The sequence below is a fragment of the Phycodurus eques genome, chromosome 6 (assembly GCF_024500275.1).
Source record: "Phycodurus eques isolate BA_2022a chromosome 6, UOR_Pequ_1.1, whole genome shotgun sequence".
In the NCBI taxonomy this organism is placed as follows: domain Eukaryota; kingdom Metazoa; phylum Chordata; class Actinopteri; order Syngnathiformes; family Syngnathidae; genus Phycodurus; species Phycodurus eques.
Genome location: NC_084530.1, coordinates 19,694,750 through 19,721,018, shown reverse-complemented (window position 1 = coordinate 19,721,018; position 26,269 = coordinate 19,694,750). Strand labels below are relative to the sequence as shown.

At 41.9% G+C, this 26,269-nt stretch overlaps 1 protein-coding gene and 1 pseudogene across 1 annotated transcript; one reads left to right on the top strand and one right to left on the bottom strand.

Moving 5' to 3' along the window:
- Nucleotides 1-518: 518 nt before the first annotated feature.
- On the bottom strand, nt 519-26,029 carry c3b.1 (complement component c3b, tandem duplicate 1). Its single transcript, XM_061680095.1, has 33 exons — nt 25,882-26,029; nt 25,736-25,806; nt 25,566-25,657; nt 24,668-24,750; nt 24,481-24,568; nt 23,607-23,709; nt 23,410-23,524; nt 19,947-20,062; nt 19,733-19,873; nt 18,656-18,871; nt 18,024-18,215; nt 17,591-17,746; nt 16,098-16,227; nt 15,960-16,028; nt 15,473-15,730; nt 12,973-13,240; nt 11,765-11,850; nt 10,211-10,350; nt 9,891-10,100; nt 8,864-8,924; nt 7,970-8,053; nt 7,690-7,893; nt 7,129-7,204; nt 6,897-7,059; nt 6,142-6,249; nt 5,243-5,402; nt 4,071-4,231; nt 3,393-3,548; nt 2,326-2,385; nt 2,173-2,263; nt 1,149-1,200; nt 812-899; nt 519-691 (listed from the first exon to the last, which is right to left on the bottom strand). The coding sequence occupies exons 1-33, from the start codon at nt 25,949-25,951 to the stop codon at nt 554-556; spliced, it is 4,206 nt and encodes a 1,401-aa protein (XP_061536079.1). The 5' UTR covers nt 25,952-26,029; the 3' UTR covers nt 519-553.
- On the top strand, nt 14,443-15,010 carry LOC133404327 (ferritin, middle subunit-like; annotated as a pseudogene).
- Nucleotides 26,030-26,269: the final 240 nt, after the last annotated feature.

Below are 26,269 nucleotides of genomic sequence, written 5' to 3'. Positions count from 1 at the left end.
AATAAAGTCATATCACAATATTATAGTCAAAGTGTAACAAGGGAAGAAAATCACATTTTAACTAGTGAATATTAAAAATACATTAGTTATTCTTATAAAACTACACCTTTTACTCTGGAAAAGATGCCTTTATTCTCCATAATATCGGACCACATTCTGGAAAAAAATACGCCTTTTGTTCAGAATAAAATAGGACTTTATACCTGTAATAATACACCTTTTGTTCAAAGCCCCTCCTGACTATATTCATGCAATATAAGTAATAAGCAATCAGATTAATTAATAACTACAATATAACCCCAGTTTGAGAACCACTGCATCAGAGAGTGTACCTAATGAAGTGACCAGTGAGAGTATCTACAGTACATATAAGAGTACATATATTTCTTAAGTATAAGAGCAGTACCGGGATTGTAGTACTCGTACACGGTGACTGAGGAGGGCTGCAGCAGACCGACTTTGAAGTTCTGCTGGAGTCTGAAGATCAAGATTTCAGGTTCCTTGTGGGACACCTGAGTGGAAAGGAAGAGCACACCACAGCTGAGACAGTAGCTCAATTGACCCAGCAGTCTGAGTGCCCGGTTCCGGTTCTGGCAACTACTTTGAACAAGTGGATGATGAGGGAGCCCCTGTCGCTGAGGTTGTCTACCATCTTGAAGTTGTTGATGTAGCGGTCCACCGAATTGGACAACTGAACACACACACACACACACAAATATATTTATCCTAGCCCTCAGAGAGACAAAATACCAGTACAGAACCCAGAGGTTTAATGAAACTATAATAATATAACATGAAATAAAATGTGTACCATCTCCAGGTCCGAGTTTTCGGGGGTAAAGCCCGTGGGCAGGCTGACATCCAACACCACCATCCTGACGTCGCTGGATCCTAATGCCCTGTGCCCGTCAAATACATTCGATCATAATAGTGGTATTTCTTGAGTTATATGTTTATTTAGCACACAGGCATTATTTGAGGTGAGGAATTTACTGAGTACTGGCATGCAAATACACCATATTTAATGCTAGCTGTTTAGTTTGTCACCGTAAGCACGTTGGCTTCCCCGATTGGCTGGAATTTGAAATGGCTGATGCCATCTGATCAATCAGGAGAGACTGTGAGGCTTGGGTAGGTGGGGCTCTCACCTGACTTTGATGGTCATCAGGTAGGATTTTTCCACATCTGCGGGAGGCTTTTCTGTTGTGGTTCAAGAACAATTTAAAATAACAATTATTGTTGTGAGGCCGGACCGTAAATTTTGCCCAGCAACGTGTGACACAAGTGGTAAAAAGAAAGTGATTCTGTTGTTGTACATTTGTACAATTTCTGCATCACCCACATTTTGACTAGCTAACTAGCATAGTTAGCTAGTCAAATAGTTATTTGTTGATTGTTGAGGTATTCAACTGACTACGTGGTCCGACGCAAAAGCTAATCGTCACGATTTTCTTAGCATCATTAGCTTAGCTGGATTAATGTGCTCGCGCTGGGGACGATCATGCACTCAGCCTCACGTTAGTAGCGTAATGCTAGCATCTTGAGCTAATTACAATTTAACATTATTTTACAGAAAATACAAGTACATTAGCTGGTGAGCTAATGAGCCAAACTTCTGATTTTCCCAGAATTATTAGCTCACGCCAGGGATTGTCACGAGACATCACTTGAGTAGCATAAAGCTTTTATTTTTATATCATTTTTTATTTGTTGCTTTTTTTAGGGGTTTAAAGGACTATGCGAATGGTTGCAAAGCTTTTTCTTAAAAAAAAGAATAATCATCACAATTTTCCTAGCTTTGCTAATATAGCTGTCTTAGACAGATGTACAATAACACATGTACATTGTTTAAGATGGAATTGTGTACATTTGACCATGTGGATGGCTGCGTAGTTTGAGAAAAAAAAACAACAACAAAAAAACAATCCAGATGATCTTCCTAGACTTGTTAAATTAGTTGGCTAAACACCAAGGATGATCAGTAGGCCAAGTGTTAGTCAAATAATCCAAGCATTTTGATTTTTGTGTTTTGGAAATGTAATAAAAACATTGTTTAATCATACATAATTACCTTTTCAAAGAGTAAAATCAGATTTAAAACAATTAAGACCCTGTGCTCTGCTGTTATTTGTCAGTCTTCCTTGGGATGAGGGGCTAAGCCAGACAACTCACCGCTGGAATCCTCGACATCTACGCTGAGCTCAAAGTGCTGGCAGGGTGTCTTTTCGTCAACCTCGTGCAGCTGGTTGTAATACGTCACCACCTGGAGTCATGACACATACGTCAATTGACGCTTTTGCGGAGGCCATCTTGTACCCGTCCTACCTCCAGTATTCCCTGCCCGCTGCCTGTGGCCTCCACAGTCAGGTCCAGATTAGCTGGAAGCTGTGCAGAAGAAGATCAAAACCAGGGAAACCAGGGTGGTAAAATAAAAATGGAATCTAATATTGAAGTTGACGTTGGAAGATAACGTTTGCGCTAAAGTTGGAGGCTAACGTTGGTCCTTTTTAGATCGTTAGAGGTAATGTCGACGTTGGACACAGACTTCAGAAACTAACATTGAGGCAAAAGTCGAAGGCTAACTTCAGACACTAACATTAGCGTTAACGTTGGAAGTTAACTGTGGAAGCTAAGTTGAGAATCTAACGTTGAAAGGTAACATAGGAGGCAACGATGGAAGCTAACGTCGAAGCTAACATTCATTGTCCTTAATTCTCATGATGGAGATAACATTAGAAGCTAAAGTCGGAATCTAACATTGGACGGTACCATTGAAGGCACGGTTGGAAGCTAACATTGGAAGATAACATTGGAGGTAATTTTGGAAGCTAAGAACAGAATCCAATCTTGGAAAGTAGCACTGGGGGCAACACTAGAAGCTAATGTTGAAGCTAACATTGGAAGCTAACTTTAGAAGCTAACATTGGAAGCTAAAGTTACACGTAATGTTTGAAGCTAACATTGGCGGCAACAATGGAAGGTAATGTTGGAAGCTAATTTCTCCTTAGTGCTAACATTAGAGGTCACTTTGGAAGCTAACTTCAGAAGCTAACATTACAAGTTAACATTGGAGTTAACATTGGAGCTAATGATGGACACTAACTTTGGAATCTAACTTTAAAATTTAGCATAGGAGGCAATATTGGAAGCTAACATTGAAAGCTAATTTTGGAAGCTCACGCTGGAAGCTAGTTTTTAAATGAACATTGGAATCTAATATTGAAGCTAATGCGGTAACGTTGGAAGCTGACTTTAGAATCCAATTTTTTTAATCAAACTTTGGAAGCTAATGTTGGAGCAAACATTGGAAGCAAACGGGTAACGTTAGAAGGAAAGTTCTTACGTTTTGGACATCCATGTGACTTCCTGTATCTGTTGTGTGTGTGTCTCACCCGGGAAGATTGTGCAGTGTATGCAGTCTTGGCATTAAAGTGGTATCGGATGTCACGTCGGCCCGTGATCTTGACGTCAACGTCCAGGGAGAGCTCGTTGGCGGCCTGAGACTTCATCAGGTACTCGGACAGTGCCTGCAGCACCACCATGGTGGACTGACACCACCACCAACAAGAAAAACAACAATGTCAGTAAATGTATGAAACAGTAGAATCCAATTTTTTTTAATAAATTGCGTGTGAAGGCTGAAGAGCAGACGTTGAACTGAAACGCTGAATTCATTTTTGAAATGAATGTAAATTGTTCAAATGTTTCCATTCATTTGGGATTTTTCTCATGGAAATTATAGAATCAAGCAAAAATTGTGCATTGGGGAAAATGTGGAATTTAGAGAAAAGTGGAAATTTGAGGAATGTGAAAAAATGGCTCCCAACATGTTCCGAATGAACTGAATAGTCTGAAGTTGGAATGGTTTTACTCAGTTGAGAAATGCAGAAGCAAGATTTGTTAAATCTGGAAAACAGTTGACTTGAATTTTATGAATACTTTGACGTTGGAATGGTTTGAATGGGTTAAGATACCAGTATGTGGAAGTGGTGATAAAAAGTTTTTTTGGTGCTCTTCAGCATTCAGACAATGCTGATTAATATAGCTTATTATTAAGAAGCAAACAACACCTGAGTAGAGCCGTAACCTCCGCCCATCCTGCGCTGGCCGTTGATCCACTGGAAGGCTTTCCCGGCCTCCTGCATGTGACCCTTCCTGATGAGAGCCAGCATGGCGTAACCGGTTGCCTCCAGCGAGAACAAATGGTTGTGAGTGTCTGGCCAGTGGCTGCCTGCAGGGGGCCCAGTTAGGACATTGAAACACTCGTTTGGAAGCCTAACCTAGCTTGAAACCCTAACTCGAACCAATAATGCTAGCTACAAACCCTATTTTGAAAGCCGTACCCTGGTTACAAACCCTAACTTGAAATATTTAACACTTTCTTCAGACCCTAATTTGAAACTAATCCTGGTTTGTGAAATGTCTCCTGTCTTGACACCCTACTTTGAAACTCCAACCCTTGTTTGAAACCATAACTTGAAACATGAATCCTGGCTTGAAACCCTGTTTTGAAACTTTAACCCAAATTTTAAGCATTAACCCTGGCTTTAAACCCTAATTTGAAACCCTAAACCAGGCTTGAACCCCTCATTTAAAACTTGAACCATTGTTATAAAAACCCTATACCAGGCTTGAAACACTCATTTGAAATCTCAGCTCTGATTTAAAACGCTAATTTGGCTGCCTACTTTGAAACCCTAACCCAAGTTTGAAACCCAGATTTAAAACCCTAACCCTATCTTGAAACCATAATTTGAATCTCTATCCCTTGTTTGAAACCATGGTGACTTGAAACCCTAACTCTGGCTAGAAACCTTAATTGTAAAATCTAACCCATGTCCGAAACCCACATTTTTTAAATCCTACTTTGAATCCCTAGCCTTAACATGTCAGTAAATTAACGTTGTATGTCCTCCTCACCACAAAAAGCACAACTAAACCTGAAAACTCAAGAAAAAATTAATTGTTGTTGTGACTTTGGGCTTGTCCCATTAGGGATCACCACAGCGAGTCACTCACATGATGTGTTACATGGGACGCCTTTCCCGACAAAGCCTACCCATTATTTTTTTTTTATCAGGGCTTGGGACGAGCTGTGGCAGTGGGGCCGTGGCTGGGAAAAGTCTGCTGGCTTACTGCTAACATATAATGCAAAATGCCCAAAACAGGCTAATAGAAATTAGCATCAATGTTGCGTTCATTAAAGCTTCAAACAACAGCTACTTCTGAATGAAGCAATTACCATCTGGGGATGCTGCGAGGAGCGGTCTGGTGGGGTCGTAGGCGGTGGGGCCTTTTCCCGTCAAGGCTAACGCGTAGGAGGCGATGGCCACCGTGTACGGCCTCCTGCCCGACGTCGCCAGCGCCTTCTTCAGGAACTCTGCCGCGGTACCGATTGCCTCCTGTAGGGCCCACAAACCAGCTCAGGAGGGTCTTAGAGCTACATCAGCGTTTCCCAACAGCAATTGACAAGGCACATACACGACTCACAAAAAGTTACGGATACTCGATGTAATTTCAGGATGAACCTAAAACGCATTCTAACCTTTATAGGTGAACTTAATTTGACCTTCTGTAGATTTTGAATGCACATGTTCAACTTTTCAGTGTTTTGGTAATTTTTGCACACCTTGCTGCCCTCTAACGAGGCACGCTGAACAGCAAAATTCACAACAGATGTTGGATCCATGATGTTCACTTCTATGCCTTTCTGTGAGTCTTCCAGTCTCTTCCAATAAATGTCCTGTCTCGATTAGAATTGGTATTCAAGCAGTCTTCTTCATCATGCTGTCTACATTTTGTCACCATGAGACCAAAACAATCTGATATATGCGCAACCTATTTCCGCATTCGGCAAAATGGGTAAACGCACTTCTTCCTCACCTGACCGTGACAGTCCACCAGTGAGAACTTTAAACAGCTGCAATTTATTTTTTCTTGAGAGTGGTTGGACTCTATTCCACTCTGGAGTTGTCCACGTCGAAACGTGCCGAGCAGGTGTGGGCATACTTATTGCCCCCCGGCTTGATGGCTGTACGGTGGGGTTCAGCCAGGTGGATGAGAGGGTACTACACACTAAAGTGCAACGAGCAGCACACTGGCTGGGAATCACCGAGTTAAATTAGTGCGGTCATGTTTCACCTCCAGGTTTTGCTGGCTGCACTGTATTCCCGCCTGCTTGGCCTCTGCCAGGGCGATGAGGACGAACGCCGTCAGCGTGATCTCAGGGTCGTCGCCGCGCATGCCGCCCTATGTGGACAAATACATGAGAGAAACTAAAATCAGCCAGACTGGAGTAATATATGCCATCCTAGATGGACAAACAACATTGTTTACCCTAACCCTGGCTTGAAGCCCTACTTTGAATCCAGGATTTGGAACCATAAGCCTTGTTTGAGACCCTAACCCAGGTTTGAATCCTTTCTTTTGAAACTTTAACCTTATTTTGAAACCCTAACCCACATTTGAAACCCAACTTTGAAAACCTAACCTTTTTTGTAACCTTAACCCTTGTTTTAAACCCTAACCACAGCTGGAAACCTAAATTGAACCCCTAACCTTGCCTTGAAACCCTAACTCTTGTTCAAAACCCTCGTGCTTGCTTGAAACCATAATCTGAAACCCCAACTTGAAGCCCTGTGTACTTTGAAACCCAAAACCTGGCTTGCAAATCCTTAAATGAAACCCTACCATGAAACCCTAATTCAGGCTTAAAACCAAACAAACATCAAATATTCACTCTGGCTCCAATCCCACTTTGAAACTGTAATCCTTGTTGAAGTCCCCTTTGTGAGATTGTAAGGCGCATAAAGTGATCAACTTTTGATCAGTCATACTGTATACACTCCAGTACATGCTTTGTTCCCACATGTATTGATTTAAAATGTGTATCTTACAGTCATGGTGGTACTGTAGACCGGGTTGTCTTCCACAAAGCGTCCGCTGGGGAGTTTGAGCTTGTTGCGCACCAGGAAACCGAGCGGGTCGCACACCTGCTGCATGTCCACCCCGATGACCGAGTGAGCCATGGAGAACACCTTCACCACGTACGCCGTGATCCTGAGCACCAGACAAACATGCGCTTATTATTACGAGTGTGATGCGAATGGACGCGTAGCTGTGACGTACCAGGTGCTTGCGCCCTCCCTCCTGTAGGGGGGGTAAGAGCCGTCACTTTTCTTGTAGGCCAGCTGGTTCTCATAGCCTGAAAACAACAGAAGAAGAAATACATAATGCACATCTTTTAGCTATCATGATAGTGTACACATCCATCCACTTGTGTACCATACATCCAACAATAGATTATCCATCCCATCGTTCATCCATGTATTATACATCCATCCAGTCATTCTTCTGTGTACAACTCATCAAGGTACTATCCACCCCATCCATATCTCCATTAATCATCATCAGTCTATACAGTAGCCACCCAACCAGCTAGCCATCTGTCCATCTATGTATTATCCAACCATATCATGTCCATCATTCATCCATACGTGCATATATCATCCATCCAACAATCTATCCATTCAAGTAGAAACCTTATCTATTCATCCATCAATGTAATATCTAACCAGCCATGCATGCATTTACATCCATCCATGACTATCTTCTATCAATGTACTATCCATCCATCAGTCTTATCCATCCAGGTACTATCCAACCATGCATCCATCCATCCATCCGTACCTCTCCTGATGTATTTCAGCGCGTCAGCCTTGCGCTCCACTCCCACAGCCTCCCAGTCATCAGTCCTCTCGAGGTAGATGGTGGCGATGAGCGGCAAGGTGATGGTGGCAAGGTTCTGCTCCACGCAGCCGCCCGGCATGCGGATCAGAGAAGCCAGCGAGTCGTCGCTGATGGAGTTATCGATGCTGTCGGCCAACACGTTCCCTGGGGGAGGTCGGCGGGAGGAGCTACGCGTCATGAAGCGTCACGTTGGTACCTTTCATTCCGTCTGGTGACTGACCTCGGACGTTGATAAATGTTTCTGGTGTTGAGTTTGGCACCACTCCCTGCAGTTCCATCTTGTCCACCGGGACGCTCTGCTTACCTGCATGGAAGCAAAAGGCAAAGTTCATATCACATAAAATACCATCACGCTATCGCTTCAAAATATTTCAATGGACTCAATGGCCAAAACCTCAAATTGCAGACTTTCTGAGTCTTTTCAGGCATGGGTTCTTGAGACTTTTTTTGTGGGTCCGCTTGTGGTAGACATAGCCCCTTACCATTTTCCATCTGTCTATTATAGGTGGCATACATTTGGTAGCAATGGGATGGAATTTCTAGGTGGAGACTGTCTTTGACGGACCCTTAAAGAAATGGCAATATGAATGAAAAATGGCAGACGTCTCGTATCTTTTGAGGGATGGCTTCTAGAGATTTTTTGGTGGGTCAATTCATGACAGACATGTCTGCCAAATTTCATGTTGCAAAGCAATACTGGCTTCAGTTGACTAATTTCCAGAAAAACTCACAGGGGTATGAAAAATGCCCACAATGACTCTCAAGTGGCTGTTTGGAACCCAAATGGCAGACTTTGTGTGTCTATTTGGACAGGGATTCTTGACACTTTTTTTGTGGGTCTACTCAGGAGTCAGGACAGAGATGCCTGCTAAATTCCATGCTGCTAAGTGAAACTGACTCAGAGGGATGAATACAAAAAAGGGCCAAAATGACTCTAAAATGGCCATTTAGAACCTTAAAATGGCAATGTTTTTTTCAGGCATGGATTCTTGAGACTTTTTGGTGGGTCTGCTCATGACAGACATGTCTACCAAATTTCACACTGTTAAGTGAAACTGGATTCGGGGGATGAACTTTCAAAAACACAACTTGTGCCTGAAACAAACGTCCCCACCTCCTTCGGCTGCTGGGTCCAGGATGGTGCTCCAAACTTTGGTCTTTTGCACGCCATCCATCTGTTTGGGTGCAAATTGAGAACGATTACTTTAATTGTAAGGCAACAACAACTAGAGAACGCAATTTCTGGAGAAATTATGTGTGAATGTGGAAGCGCTGATGCTGAACTGAAGTGCTGTGAAATTCATTGACTTGTTGAATTATTGAAGAATCATCAAATGTATGTGAATTGGTCAAAAATCTCCATCTAATTGGAAATTTACTCGTGAAAAATATGGCATTTTCTTTTTTTTTAATTGGGAATTCTTGGAATATCACAAACAGTAGCCTGAATGTCTTGAATGAACATTTTCATGTAAATGTTTGTGAATGGGTTAAGTGGATTGACAAATTTAGAAAGATGAGAAAATTTAAAAAATGTCTCCATTAATTGGGGAATTTTTAAATCGAAAATTTTGAATTCTGGGGGAAATGTGAAAAATAGTTCATAAGTTGAGCTGAACATTTTGAATTTGTAATGGTTTGAATCGGTTGTGAAATGTGGAAGGATGAGGTTAACTTATAAAATGGCTCCATTAATTTAGGTACATTTTGAAATGGAAAATTTGGAATTCCGGGGAAACTGGGAATTTTGGACTGAGAAAATTCATTCACAAGATGTCCTGAATGAGCTGAACATTTTGAATTTGTAATATTTTCATCAGTCGCGAAATGTAGAAGATGAGATCAATTTGTCAATTGTCTCTATTAATGTGGGAAATTTGTCATGGATAATGTGAAATACTAAAAACTTTGGAAATGTAGGGAATGTGAATAATACTTTCCAATTAGTCCTGAATGAGCTGAACAGTTTGACATTGGAAAGGTTTGAATTGGTCGAATTAATTGTGAAATAAGAAATGATGAATTAAAATTGGAAAACAGCTGCATTTATTGGATTGTTTTCTGTGGCAATACTGAAGAAATGCGGGAATTTTGGGAATGTGCAAAACAATTTATGGCCACCGCCAGTGTTGCTCACTCACCACCACCCACAGGAGTTTCCGTATGCGGTCTCCACCCATCATGTCTCGGGCCACCACCATCACCTCGATGGGGAGCCGCCCCACCGCCAGGGGCATGATGGTGTAGGGCACCGCCTTGGACGTGCCCGCCGGGAGGGTGACTTCCTGGGTGTGGCGCTCACGGAAGGCCACGCTGCACATGTCCTCTGTCTTCATCAGCACCACACGGACCTGAAAGAGGGGAGGATTAGTCACTACAGTGGACAGCCCCCCCAAACAGCTGGTTTCTTCTATATGCATACGAGTCTTGATGCCAGTTACGCATCAGAAGCGTGACTTACGTGCAGGTCGCCTTGACCGTAGTTGTGGATGACTGCTTTAATCTCCACCTGCTCGTTCCTGGCCACAGAGTACGGAAGCTTCAAGTCCACGAAGAAGCGCTTCCACGCCCTGATGTTGTACGGCTCGGCCACACAGAAACCTGAAGGAATGTCAACAACCCGTTGCAGCAAACAAAAGACTGCCATTAACCGGAACAAAAATGAACATGAAATTAATAAAAATGTCATTAAATAATTGAAATGCCATCAAATGATTTTTAAAAAAATTATTTAAATTGCTTTTAAATGACTAAAATACTTAAACAAAAAATACCATAAAATAAATATCACCGCCATAAAATAATTACAAATGTCAGTATAAATAATTAAGAATACATGCCATAAACAAAAGTTTAATTAATTAATATGTCATTAAATGATAAAAATGCCCCCCCCCCCCCAATTTTTTTTTTACAAATTTTATAAAATTCATTTAAGTAAATATCAATACCATAAAAAAAAAAAAATATCATTAAATTAATTAATAATTCATGACATGAGTGTTGATAATAATGCATGACATCCATCCATCCATCCATTTTCTGTACCGCTTATCCTCACTAGGGTCGCGGGCGTGCTGGAGCCTATTCCAGCTATCTTTGGTCAAGAGGCTGGGTACACCCTGAACTGGTCACCAGCCAATCGCAGGGCACATATTAACAAACAACCATTCACACTCACGCCTGTGTGGAGTTTGCATGTTCTCCCCGTGCCTGCGTGGGTTTTCTCCGGTACTCCGGTTTCCTCCCACATCCCCAAAACATGCGTGGTAGGTTGATTGAAGACTTTAAATTGCCCGTAGGTGTGAATGTGTGCGCGAATGGTTGTTTGTTTATAGGTGCCCTGTGATTGGCTGGCGACCAGTTCAGGGTGTACCCCGCCTCTCGCCCAGAGTCAGCTGGGCTAGGCTTCAGCACGCCCGCGACCGGCGTGAGGATAAAGCGGTACAGAAAATGGATGGATGGATTTCATTAAATAATTAAAAAGGCACCAAACATTTACATTGATTTGAAAGAACTATCATATTATAAAATAAAAATATTTTATTGGTAATTAAATAATTACCACGGCGATTAAATATTTATCAATTCCATAAAAAAATTAATGTCATTAAATAAATAATCATTACATGAATAAGAAATCCATTAAACAACAGCAAAAACAAAATCCCAAATAAATAAATACATCATTAAATAATTGAAAATGCCATTAAATAAATACAAATCGCATTGAATTAATAAAAAAAGTATGTAAAAATATATTAAATAATTTAAAATCACACTCAAAAAATCTTGATTCCATTAGCTAAATTAAAATACCATTTAATATTGAACAATGTCATTAAATGATCAAAATACTATTCATTAAATACAAATTTCCCAATATAAATAGCAATCAAATCATGCAAATGCCTTTGTAAAAATAATACAAATATCAAAAGCCATAAAATAACTACAAATGCCATGAAATAATTAAAATGATAGCTATGTGTAAGTGTACGTGATTGTAGTTTACCGGTGTTTGGAGAGGAGCTGACGGCGAGGACGCCCCACTCCGTGATGCTGTCGGGCAGAGGCTGGCTCACCTCGCTGGACGCCAGCCTGAAACCAACAAACACACAACGACATAGTTCCAAACAAAGACGACAAAATATGAACAACTCATGAGTTTTCAAGCGGGACTCGCAACATGCATAGACAAAGTGCACACGGGGGTTATTGATCATCACTGAGTTAACGTTGATGATGCAACGCACAAATTGGGAAACACAAGTGACCTTCGAAAAAATGATGTCACAGTTCATCAGACACTACAGTGGACAACCCTTCAAAAGCTTCTTGTTCATGTTGATTTTACATTGTGCATCAGTTACTACCGTGGATAGCAATTCATCGTTGACGTCACAGTTGCGCATCAATTTAGATACTTTTGTACACATTTGTTTGTATTTAGTTTTTTGCCTTCACTTGTTTGGATACTTTTGTCTATATTTGCTTGTCTGTTTTCCCTTGTCCAGATACTCGCGTCTACGTTGTCATGTATTTTTACCTTCACTTGTCCTTATACTTCTATTTATATTTTCTTTGTTTTGTTTGCCTTCACTTGTCCAATTATTTTTTACCTATGTTGTCTTGAAGTTTTCGTTTTTCTTTTTTGCCTCCACTTGTCCTAATACATTTGCTTGAATATGTGCCTTCACTTGTCCTGATACTTTTGTCTATATATATTTTTTTCACTTCCTAGTCCAGATACTCTCCTCGGTTTTATTGTATTTTTAATTTAAGATTAGTTTTTTGTTTCCACTTGCCCTAATACTTTTACCTCCAGTTGCTTATATTTTTGCCTTCGCTTGTCCTGCTACTTTTATCTACATTTGCTTTCAATTTTGCCATAATAATAATAATAATAATAATGCATTGCACCTATAGAGCGCCTTTCTAGGCACTTGAAGAGGTTTTACAATTGCACACATTATTCATTTACTGCCACAGTCACACCTGGTGATTAAGCTAGGTGTGTAATCACATTTGACCTGGGGCAGTTTGACAGAAGCGAGGCTGCCATTCTGCGCCTACAGCCCCTCCGGCCACCACCTAACATCCAACCAAATTCACTATCGGGCAATGTGGGTTAAATGTCTTTTTTTGTTTTTGTTTTCACTTGTCCTGATACTTTAGATTACATATACTTGTATTTTTGTTGTTGTTGTTGCCTTCCCTCACCCGTCTCTGTCAGCCTCATCGGGCAGCCTGACGTCAGTCCACAGCCACGACTCGAAGAACCTAAAGCGCAGATACACGTCACTCTCGTCCAGGTACTCGTCTTCTTCCTCCTCCTCATAGTCATCCACTTGTTCGTGTTCGGCGTCTGCCTCGGGTTCCGTCCGCGCTTCCTCTCTCGCCAAGCTGGATCCCCTGGCGTAAACCTTGGTCTCAAAGGTCTTGTGGGCGTTGCTGTAGGCAACAATGTCGGTACTACGTGCTCCCCAATCTGGAAGAAACAAGTCACATGACATCGTTACAAGCTGGAGATGGCCACTGCAGTGACTGATGGGCATCTTTGACAACAAAGATTAGTCGTAAGTAATTAAGTACAGTAAGTAAGTGCAGTAATTAAATAAGTAAATAAGCACATACGTAACTAAGTAAGAAGTAAGAAAGTCAGTCAGTAAGAAGTAAGTTCGTAAGTACAGTCAGGTCCATAAATATTGGGACATCGACACAATTCTCATCATTTAGACTCTAAACACCACCACAATGGATTTGAAAATGAGTCGCAAGTCGCGATTGATTCAATGCCCAGAGAATGAAATGACCAGGATGAATGAGAATATTCAAAGGCATTTAAAATGAGATGAACACGACGTGCTTTAAATGCAGACTTTCAGCTTTAATGTGAGGGTATTGACATCCAAATCAGGTGAACGGTGTAAGAATTACAACCGTTCAAATATGTGCCTCCCACTTTTTAAGGGACCAAACGTAATGGGACAAATTTACAAACTGTTGTAATTCCAACACTGTTTAACTGATTTGGATCTAAATACCCTCAAATTAAAGTTGAAAGTCTGCAGTTAAGGCACATCTTCTTTGTTTCATTTCAAATCCATTCAAGTGCTGTTCAGAGCAGAAAAGATGACAATTGTGTCCGTGTCCCAATATTTATGAACCTGACTGCTAATGAGAAGTAGGTAGGAAGTAAGTCAATAAGAAGTATGCAAGTAAGAAGTAAACAAGTACTTTGAGTATGGAAACAATGAGCTAGGAAAGTAAGTAAGTAAGACAGAAGTAGTGTAAATAGGTAATGAAGTAAGTTAGTAAAGTTTATATATATATATATATATATATATATAAACCGCCTCAGAGTTCAAAGGTCGTTTGTATCCAGGCTGCAGCTTTCTGTGTGAAGTTTGCATTTTTTCCTCGTGCTTGCGTGTTTTACTTTTCCCGGGTACTCCGGTTTCCTCCCACATTCCAGAAACATACATGTTAGGTTAATTGAAGACTCTAAATTGTCCTTAGGTGTAAATTTGAGAGTGAATAGACAGTGGAAGACGTCTGGATGTTCTTGCTTCAACAGTGATTGAACGGAATGTCTTTTGTCCTTTTTTTTTTTTTTTTTTTTTTTTTTTTTTTATACTTTATAGCTGTTCCATACTAGTTAGACGACCAAGTACCTTTTTTTTCGTACTTTCTTTTGTAAGAAAAGACAAAACACGCCAGCTAAAATGGAGTCTCAAGCGCGTCAGAACTACGACCGCGAATGCGAGGCCGCCATTAACCGAATGGTCAACATGGAGCTGTTCGCCTCCTACACTTCAATGGCCTTTTACTTTGACCGAGATGATCTAGCCCTCCCAGGATTTTCCCATTTCTTCAAGGAGAACAGTGAGGAAGAGAGGGAGCACGCCGACAAGCTGCTGTCCTTCCAGAACAAACGAGGTCTTCCTCCAGGATGTCAAGAAACCAGAGCGTGATGAGTGGGGGAGTGGGCTCGAACGATGCAGTGTGCCTTGCAGTTGGAGAAAAATGACAACCAGGCTCTGCTGGAACTGCACAAACTGGCCTCTGACCACGTGGACCCTCATCTGTGCGACTTCCTGGAAAGCCATTACCTGAACGAGCAAGTGGAGGCCATTAAGAAGTTGGGCGACTACATCAGCAACCGGAGCCGCATGGATGCCCAAAACAACAAGATGGCAGAGTACCTGTTTGACAAGCACTATCTGGGGGGCAAGAGCTAAATGCTTTTTGAAAGCCTGCTGCCACAATCTTACTCTGAATGGGCCTCGACAGTCCTTCTGGACTAAATCAACTGTCTAATCTGGTGAATTTGTGCCCCATGTTTTTGTGGTTGCGTGGAATATTGGACATTTGTGTTCAAATGCATAAGTGGCTGTTTGACAATATTCTGAATAAAGATGTTTGAGTGGGGGGGGGATGACTAAACGCTTGTTTGTCTATGTTGTCTATATGTGGCGGCGATTGGTCCAGGGCACAACCCGCCACTCGCTCGAAGTGGGCTGTGATAGGCTCCAGCAGCACACCCTTGACCCTAATGAGGACAAGTGGAATACAAAGTGGATGGATTTATAGCACTTTTCAGAGAGAGAGACTCCTCAAATTCTAATGATACTAAAAAGCCTACTAAACTAATGGCTGTACACTGTGGTGACCGATGACATCATCACGAGACAATTTGCACTTGTAGAATCACGCTTACTAAACATTTCTCTGCTAAGGTGAAACCGTGTGGGGACACGTAAGGGTTCGGAGGTGGTGGTGGGCAGCGGAGTGGTGGTGGGCATCTCTGTGTTCAGAAGTTCATCTCTGTAGGTGGCGCAACAGTAGCGGAATGCCCGGATGCACTCCCAGCCCTCGGTGATGTAGAGCGAGCGCCGAGTGCACGAGTACGGCATGCGCACGGCCCGAAGACCGTCTTTGCAACAGCGGTGCTCCAGCTTCTCCTTGTAGTGACTCTCTGAGACACAACACACAACATATTAATGATACACAAACTTCATAGGCAGTGTTGTGCAATAATACAGTCAGAATATTGTGAGGGGAAAAAAGGTTGCAATGTTTTAAGAGTAAATTTGTAATATTTTGAAAATTTAAGTGCTGATATTGACAAGAAACAAGTCCCAATATTAAGAGAAGTTATGAGAAGTTCTGATATTCTGAGAGGAAAAAAAAAAAGAAAAACTCACCCAGCTGAGCTTTTCGTTGTAAGAGTTCAGCAGAGCGCCTCCTTCTGTTGCTGACTGGACACTGCAGGGCTGAAGTGAGGCGTGGCCATTATTATCATGATCATTATTGTTGTTATTATTATTATTACGACCCCTTACCTTTCCTGGTGTCGGTTCTGAATCCGGCGCTGGAAGCGTAGAGCAGGCCGGCGTCCTGAAAGAGGCTCTTGGCATTGATGCCTCCCCCGTGGGTGCAGCCCAGATCCCCTTGCTCCACTGTCTCCCACATCTGAGGGGAACAACACCAATGTGGAAAAGAAATACTCTTGTCTATATCAAGCCGCAAAAGTTTAATGAAGGCGACTGCAAATCGTAATTTTATCAGAAAACAAAAATTGTCATATGTAAAGGGGGGTAATCGCAATTTATGACAAAAAAAAATTTGTAACACGTGGAAAAAGTCATAATCTACAAACATGGAGACAAAATATTATCAGACAAAAGTTGTAATTTTATGAGAATACATTATTCTAAACGTACATGAAAAATGGGATTTTACGGAAATGAAGTTGCTTAATATTACAAAATAGTATTGTAATATTCACAAGAAGTCATATTAAGAAAAAGTCATAGAAGAAAAAAAATTAATTGCATGGTAGTCAATTTCCAATATTACCAGAACAAAATGGTAATATTGTGAGAAAAGCAGCTGTCATATTTCAAGTTATAAGTTGAAATACTACAAGAGAAAAAAAATGCAATTTACCAGAAAATTTATGTCAACAAACTATTGAGAGAAAGAATTTATATTTTATGACATTAAAGTTGCAATATTTTGACAATAAAATAGTAATAAGTTAATAAAGTTTTGATATTACAAGACAAAAATGAGAGCATTACGAGAATAAATTTGCAATTTTATGAGGGAAAAATAGTTTAGACTCTAAATTTCCCGTAGGTGTGAATGTGAGTGCAAATGGTTGTTTGCCTATATGAACCCTGCGATTGGCTGGCGACCAGTTCAGGGTGTACCCCGCCTTCTCGGCCGAAGGTTGCTGGGATAGGCTCCGGCTCGACCGCGACCCGAGTGAGCGGTACAGAAAATTGAAATCGATGGAAAATTATTGTCATAACATTGCAACTTTATTTTCATAATATTACAACTTCATTCAAGTAATATAAAATAAATATAATTTTTTCATCACTATTCTCATAAAAACATTCACGTATTAGAACTTATAATATTGACTTTATACACATGAAATTCTATTTTTTCCTCATAATTTGCAACTTGAATCTTGTAATACGGCTTTATTCTTGTAACATTTGACATTTATCATAAATCACAACTTTTATCTCCTAATATCATGACTTTTCTCACATTGTATTGTAACTTTATTTTTGTAATATTATTACTTTTTCTCTCATAACATTGCATATTCACTGTCATAATATTCCAACTTTAATTCTCAGGAAATGATGACTTCTTTTTGTACTTCTACAACTCTTTTCTCATCACATCTTCATTCTCGTAAAATTAGAACTTTCAGAGTGTAAAAAGGCCTCCATTCAACTTTTGGGGATGACAATGACCTGGAAGACTGACAACCGACACGCGCATGAATCCAGAAATCCACAAATGTGTGTCTGACCTTCCTCTGCGTGAGTCTGTCCTTCTTGAGCAGATAGACGGAGTTGTCCACGGCCACCAGGCTGACACTGGCCCCCGGGTCGCCTCGGACTCGGAAGTGGAAGCTCTTGCCCGGCGTGTAGTCTCGCTGCACGCCGTCTACTGGGCCCACGCTCAGCTGGCACACGCACGCACGCACACACACATACGTTATGCACGTACTGTCGCTATAAAGTGCAAAAAGTCTGAAAATCACCAGAATAATTTCACAAAATTACAAGAAAAAAGTTGTGGTATGATGTATATAGATATAGATGTGTGTAAATTACAACACTACGAAAAGAAGTATAAATTTCAAAGCCATATTTTTTACAAAACTTAAGTTGAAATATTAGGAGAAAGCAAGTGATAATTTTACTCAAGTTAGTGTTAAAATGGAGCTCGAGGTGACTCACATCTCCAACGCAGGAAGGCGCCACATCCACCCAAATGGAATCAGCCACCACCTCCTCTGCGGGGAGACTGTAGAAGGCTACGAAACGGAAGGACGGCATAAAGTCGGGAGTGACCGTCAGACTCACGCTGGTCACCACCTGACCGCTCACGTCCAATCGCCGAGCTTCTACGATCTGGCCCTTGTTGACCACCTGGCCAGGAACAAGATAGAAACCACGTCAAAACAAAAACTAGGTGGGGAGAAAAGAAATTACAAGAAAAAAAAAGTCTGAATATTGCTAGAATGATGTTGTAACATGGTGAAAATAAAGTTGAAATATTATGTGAAAAGTCAAATATTACAAAAATATAGTCGGAATAGGAAAAACAAATATTACAATAATATAAAAATAATATTACTAGAATAAATTCATAACACTAAAGAATAAACTTAGAATATTGTGAGGGGGGAAAAGACACAATATTACAAACACAAATAAAGTCATAATACTCATAACAAAGCTATTATATTATAAAGTCATTATATGACAGGAATAAAGTTACAATATTATAAGATATAGTATTATTAAAAAAAATAAAGTTGCAATATTCTGAGAATTTTTGATGTGATTTGATTTGGACTGGTCCAGACCAGGTAGGTGACGTGTGTGATGTGTTGTCTGATGTTCTGGTCTGCGGTGGCTATGTTGAGTTTAAGGGCCAGCGTGTCTCCTGGAGACGCTGTGTTGGTGCTGGTGGAGATGTAGAGGTAGTTGGGACTTTGTCTGGAGAAGCTGAGGTACGGAAACAGGAACATTTGGTTTTTGGCCTGCTGGTCCGGTCTGAGGCCCGCCTGTTGTGTCTCGACCTGGAAACACAAACACAACAACTTCTCAAAGCCTTGTTTTCGGTCTTGGGACTCTTTAAAGTCTTGGTCATTGCTCGTTCATGGTCCTGACATGGTCTCAACTCCTAAAAAACTTGATCTTCACTTGGCCTTAAGTCTTTGAAGACTTGGTCTTGACTAGGTCTCAACGATAGGCCTTGTTTCAGCTTCCTCCAAGTCTTGGTCTTGGCTCATCAAAGTCTAGGTCTTGGCATTAAATCCTTAGAGTCTTGGTCTTGACTTTATCTATACTATTCAGAGTCATGTCTCATCTTGTCAAACTCCTGACCCTGGTCTTGACACCTCAAAATCTTAATCCTGACTGTGGCGTAGTCTCAATTTGTGGAAGTCTCTGACCTGATCTCAAATGGTCAAAGTCTTGATCTCAACTTCCTTAGTTTTAGTCTTGACTCAATCTCATCTTCATAATGCCTTGGTCTTGACAAGATCTTGGACTTGACCTCAATTTACTCAGGTGTTAAGACTTATTCTCAACACATCAAAGTGTTGGTCTCAACTTCCTAAAAGTCTTGGTCTTGACTTGGTTCCAACCCCTCAAAGTCTTGGTAATGACTTGTTCTCAACTTCCTCAAAGACTTGCTTTTAAACTCGTCTTGGTCTAGACTATGTATTGGTTTCAACTCTCAAGTCTTGTTCTTGACTTGTTTTGAAATCCTCAAATTCTTAATGTGAACTCCTCCACCTCTTGGTCTTGCTTGGTCTCAGCTCCTTGAAGTCTTGGTCATGACTTGGTCTTTGTCTCAACTAATTACAGTCTTGGTCTTAACTTGGTGTTGGTCTGGTTTCAACTCCCCAACGTCTTGGTATTGGTGTTTTTCTTACGACAAGGGCTTGGTTATCACTTTTGGGCATGTTCGCTGTGACCCTGGCTGTGCCCAAGCCGACCATCACAGGATCCTGCAGGAGGTTCACCTTCACCGGGATGTTCCGAGCTGGGGAACCATCGTGGTGGCTCACTTGAATCTGAGGACAACACAAAGAACATTTTCTTGTGAATCTGAAGGTACTCAACAGATGAACATGATGACAAACTTACAGTAAAGTCAAAGGGTTGTCCGGGTTTGAAGTACTTGACTGTGTCTTTAAATGACAGGACATAGGGCGAGTCCACAATCTTGATGCCGGTCTTCTCTGCTTCCACCAGGTCACCTCCTTCACAAGTGGAAAAATAAAGTTAATAAATTAAAATGACTTCACAACCACAGAAAAAGTCTAGACTTGATCTCCCATCAAAATTTTGGTCTTGAAGTCATCCGTACTCCTCAAAGACTTGGCCTTGAACTGGTCTTAACTTCACAAAGTCTTGACCTTAACTTTGTATCAAATCCTTCCTCAAAGTCCTGGGCTTGACTTCGTCTCAACTTGGCAAAGTCCTGGTCTTTAGTGGGTCTCTACCCTTCAAAGGCTTAAGTCTTGATCTAGTCTCAATTTCTCAAAGTGTTTGTCTTTTTTTTTCCAACTCCTCAAAGTCTTGATCTTCTTCTTTTCCTTTTGGCTTATCCCATTAGGGGTCACCACAGCGCGTCATCCTTTTCCATGTAAGCCTATCTCCTGCACCTTCCTCTCGAACACCAACTGCCCTCATGTCTTCCCTCACGACATCCATCAACCTTCTGTTTGGTCTTCCTGTAGCTCTCTTGCCTGGCAGCTCCATCCTCATCATCCTTCAACCAATATACTCACTATTTCTCCACTGGATGTGTCCAAACCATCGAAGTCTGCTCTCTCTAACTTTGTCTCCAAAACATCGAACCTTGGCTGTCCCTCTGATGAGCTCATTTCTAATTTTATCCAACCTGGTCATTCCAAAAGCGAACCTCAAGATCTTCATTTCCACCACCTCCAGCTCTGCTTCCTGTTGTCTCTTCAGTGCCACTGTCTCTAATCTGTACATCATGGCTGGCCTCACCACTGTTTTATGAGCTTTGCCCTTCATCCGAGCAGAGACTCTTCTGTCACATAACACACCTGACACCTTCCTCCACCCGTTCCAACCTGCTTGGGCCCGTTTCTTCACTTCCTGACCACACTCACCATTGCTCTGGACGGTTGACCCCAAGTATCTAAAGTCCTCCACCCTTGCTCTCTCTTCTCCCTGTAGTCTCACTCTTCCCCCACCACCTCTCTCATTCATGCACATATATTCTGTTTTACTACAGATAATTTTCATTCCTCTGCTTTCCAGTGCATGCTTCCATCTTTCTAACTGTTCCTCCAGCTGCTCCCTGCTTTCACTGCAGATCACAATGTCATCTGCAAACATCATGGTCCACGGGGATTCCAGGCTAACCTCATCTGTCAGCCTATCCATCACCACTGCAAACAGGAAGGGGCTCAGGGCTGATCCCTGATGCAGTCCCACCTCCACCTTAAATTTGCCTGTCACACCTACAGCACACCTCACCACTGTTCTGCTGCACTCGTACATGTCCTGTATTATTCTAACATACTTCTCTGCCACTCCAGACTTCCACATGCAGTACCACATTTCCTCTCTGGGTACTCTGTCTACACACTAGAATTCTATTGAACAAGCTGGTCAAAACCTCCACAGCCACCTCTCCTACATGCTTCCATACCTCCAGAGGAATGTCATCAGGACCAACTGCCTTTCCATTTTTCATCCTCTTTAATGCCTTTCTAACTTCCCCCTTACTAATCATTGCCACTGCCTGGTCCACCATACTTGCCTCTTCTACTCTCCCTTCTCTCTCATTTTCCTCATTCATCAACTCCTCAAAGTATTCTTTCCATCTATCTAGCACAGTACTGGTACCAGTCAACATATTTCCATCTCTATCCTTAATCACCCTAACCTGCTGCACATCCTTCACATCTCTATCCCTCTGTCTGGCCAACCTGTATAGATCCTTTTCTCCTTCTTTAGTGTCCAACCTGGCATACATGTCATCATATGCCACTTGTTTGGCCTTTGCCACCTCTACCTTTGCCCTGTGTCGCTTCTCAATGTATTCCTTTCGCCTCTCCTCGGTCCTCTCTGTGTCCCACTTCTTCTTAGCTAACCTTTTTCCTTGTATGATTTCCTGTACTGTGAGGTTCCACCACCAAGTCTCCTTCTCTCCTTTATGCCAGAAGATACACCAAGTACTCTCCTGCCTGCCTCTCTGATCACCTTGGCTGCAGTGGTCCAGTCTTCTGGAAGCTCCTCCTGTCTACCGAGAGCCTGTCTCACCTCTTCCCGAAAAGTTGCACAACACTCGTCCTGTCTCCGCTTCCACCACATGGCTCTCTGCTCTGCATTTTGTCTTCCTAATCTTCCTCCCCACCACCAGAGTCATCTTACACACCACCATCCGATGCTGTCTAGCCGCACTCACCCCTACCACTACCTTACAGTCTGTAACCTCCTTCAGATTACATCGTCTGCACAAGATGTAATCCACCTGCGTGCTTCTACCTCCGCTCTTGTAGGTCACCCTTCCTCTTCTCTTGTTCCTGCCTCTTCTGGAAAAAGTGTTCACTACAGCCATTTGCATCCATTTTGCAAAGTCTACCACCATCTGTCCCTCCAAGTTCCTTTCCTGGATGCCGTACTTACCCATCACTTCTTCATCAACCCTATTTCCTTCACCAATATGTCCATTACAATCTGCACCAATCACGACTCTCTCTCTGTCTGGGATGCTCAGAACTACGTTGTCTAGCTCCTCCCAGAATTTCTCTTTCACCTCTAGGTCACATCCTGCTTGTGGGGCATAGCCACTAATCACATTATACATAGCCTCAATTTCAAGTTTCAGCCTCATCACTCGATCTGATACTCTTTTCACCTCAAAGACATTCTTAGCCAACTCTTCTTTTAAAATAACCCGAATCCATTTCTCTTCCCATCTACACCATGGTAAAATAATTTAAACCTTGCCCATAAACTTCTAGCCTTAATGCCTTTCCACCTGGTCTCCTGGACACACAATATATCAACCTTTCTCCTAATCGTGTCAACCAACTCCCGAGATTTTCCTGTCATGGTCCCAACATTCAAAGTCCCCACATTCAGTTCTCGGCTCTGTGCTTTCCTCTTCTCTTTCTACCGAAGAACCCGCTTTCCACCTCTTCTTCTTCTTCTTCGACTTCGACCCACAGTAGCTGAATTTCCACCGGCGCGTTGTTATCCCGGGCCACGACCGATTCAGTATGGAATTCTTTGGATGAACGCACATATTTGTTTGGGAAAGTTTTAAGCCGGATGCCCTTCCTGACACAACACCTCTGAATTTATCCGGGCTTGGGACCGGCCTACAGTTTGCACTGGCTTGTTCCCCCCATAGGGCTGCATTACTCAAAGTCTTGATGTGAACTCGTTTAATTGTTTGTGCACATCTCCTCAAAGTTGTGGTCTTAACCTGGTTTTAACGCCTCAAAACCTTGGTCTTGATTTGGTCTCAACACTGAAAATCTTGGCTTTGACTTGATCTTGGTTTATACAGTCTTGATTTCAAGACAACTTTCAGGAACCATCGCTACGGTGACGCCCTTACCTGTCTTGGTAAGGACAGAAGCTTTGACATAGACCGAGTTTCCCACCAAAGTCCTGACATTGGGGTATGCTGCTTTCAGTTCGTCCACACTCAACTTGACAACTCCACCCTCAAGCTAAAATCAACACAATCCAAAATGAGAAGCTGAAGTTTTCTTTTGCCTCCTCTTAATGGACTTTCCTTTTGGAGTGACTCACATTTGAGACCTGTTTCACTGAAGGCAACCTTCTCATCTCTTTGTTGACATTTACCCCAAATGACACGTAGGCCGTCCCCTGAACCGGCTCCCCGTACAGGTACCTGAACACAAAACCATCATATTTTAAATTTGCTTTACAATAAGCCCCTGTTTATTTTATGGGATACATTCCAGACTCATCGCAATAGGTGAAAATCCACAATATAGAAACACAAAAAATGTTTTCTATAAAAAAACAAAAAAAATAAATCATATTTGTAAACAATTGGGGCCAGGGTGGACGACTAGTTAAAGCATCTGCCTCACAGTTCTGAGGACTGGGGTTCAATCCCCGGCCCCGCCTGTGTGGAGTTTGCATGTTCTCCCCATGCCTGCATGGGTTTTCTCCGGGCACTCCGGTTTCCTCCCACATCCCAAAAACATGCATGGTAGGTTAATTGAAGACTCTACATTGCCCATAGGTGTGAATGTGAGTGCGTATGGTTGTTTGTTTATGTGTGCCCTGCGATTGGCTGGCAACCGGTTCAGGGTATACCCCGCCTCCTGCCAGACAATAGCTGGGATAGGCTCCAGCACTCCCGCGACCCTTGTGAGGATAAGCAGCTCAGTAAATGGATGGATGGATGGGGCCAGGGTAGTTCTGGGTGGCGGAATGCAAGTGACTACCACTGACCTGAACTAAAAACGATGACAAAAAGTTCTTCTGTTTGGGCTTGCACAGCCTGATATGCCCCCAGTTTTTTTTTTTTAATCTCCTTCAATGAAATTGCCATTCCAATTTATTTAGGATGATGAACAACAGTATGGCGGGAAAACACTGTAATTCCTATATTTCTTGCCGTAAATGGACAAAGTCGCATTTGTGCGTCTACCTGGCCCAGATCTCTACTTCCAGTTCATTATCATCGAAGCTCAGAAAGGACTTCTTTGGTGTCAAGGTCACGTTGAAGGCGGGCAGCACTGAAAGATAAACGCACCTCAAAATCATTGCCTTTCTATAAAGTCACGCTCACATGAAAACATGGGAGAAAAGGTGGATAATTATGGATGCGTGCGTACCGTATTTCTTCACCTCAAAGTGTGAGGTGAAGGTGTTCTGCTTCCAGTGGTCAAACTTGGCAATCACCTTCCACATGCCTTCACTGGTAAAAATCGTACAAACACATTTAAAGTCATTATTTGCATTTCAGTTGCTTCACGTTACACTCAAAGTTTTATCTTGAGTTGGTCTCGACCCTTTAAAGTCTTGGGCTCAACTCCTTAAGTTTTGCTCTTGACCTGATCTCAACCTTTCAAAATGTTGGTCTTTACTTGTCTCAAGCCCAAAATCTCTTGGTCTGAACTCCTTAAGATCAAGTTTTTGATCTGATCACCTCAAGGTTTTCTCTTCAAATTCTTACTCTTGACCTGATCTCAATGGATTGACTTTGTTTGAACCCCTGTAAGTTTTGGTCTTGACTTAACCTCAATTCTTCAAAGTCTTGTTCCTGACCTCTCAAATACTCAAAGTATCATTCTTGACATGGTCTCTACCAATCTAGGCTTTGGTCTTGACTTAGTCTCAAGTCATCAGTCTTTTAGTTTTTTTTTTTACCTGATCTCAACTTCTCTACGTTTTGGTTTGAACTCCTCAAAGTCTTGGTCTTGACCTGGTCTCAACCTTTCCAAGTTTTTTTCTTGACTTAGCCTCAAGCCCTAAAAGACTTGGTCTTGGTCTTTACTCCTTGTAGTCTTGATTTTGACTTGATCTGGACTGTACAAAGTCTTTGTTGTGACTTGGTCTTAACTCCTCGTAGTCTTGGTCTTGACCTGGTCTTGGCTCTTCAAAGTCTTGGTCTCAATTTCTCATATTTTTGACTTAACTATCAAAATCTCTGTCTTAACCTGGTATCAACTCCTCAAAGTCTTGTTTTTGACTTGGTCTTCAAGCAATTTCAAATCACATCAAACTACTTACTTAGCCATTTCTGTGAGGTAAAAAGAGTCTGAAAAGATGCCGGAAGAAGCCTTGGACCTCAAGACCTGCTTGACCACCACTCCTTCTGGATTCTGTCACACACAAGCATACATATTAAACAAATTACATGAAAAAAATAAGTTAACCAACGATAGTAATTTTTTCCTGACCTGTATGTCTACGGTCAGAGAGCTGTCTAAAGCCTTGAAGGCCAGGGATGACACAAACGCTCGTAAGCGCACTGAGGAGGAAGAAAAATCAAGTTTCCAACTTTGAAGGTGTCCAATATTTTGATGTATTTTAAGAAAGGCCTTACCCTCATCTCCGGGGTTGTAGATGGGCTTGTCCGTCTGGATGAAGATGTATCCGGAGTGGAAGGACACCATGATGGTCCTCTCCTCCACATGGTAATCACCAAATTTCACCTTCAATATCACATACTTGTTCTTTGTCTCATCACGATTCAACGGACCGGAGGGAATCTGAAGGAAAACCATAAGTATCACAGTGAAAACCATTCAAGACATTTTTAAAGGCAAATAAAGTGAATATTCTTCAAAGGCCAAGTCAGGTCAGCAGAGCATGCTTTTCACTTAGGGATGAAAAATAATTCAGGCAGAAAGACCCACGAACAAGCAGCAAGTGAAGGCCTGGCAAAGCATTTCCAGGGAGGTAACTCTGGATTTGGTGATGTCCCAGAAATG

Excerpts from the sequence above, each read along its gene's own strand:
- c3b.1 (XM_061680095.1), bottom strand. The coding sequence starts at position 25,951 with ATGGTGTCCTTCCACTCCGGATACATCTTCATCCAGACGGACAAGCCC. Across the intron at positions 19,874-19,946 it reads GACAACCCTTTGACTTTACT|ATTCAAGTGAGCCACCACGA; the intron begins GTAAGTTTGTCA and ends TGTTGTCCTCAG. Across the intron at positions 18,216-18,655 it reads TCACACACGTCACCTACCTG|GTGGTCAACAAGGGCCAGAT; the intron begins GTCTGGACCAGT and ends GTTCCTGGCCAG.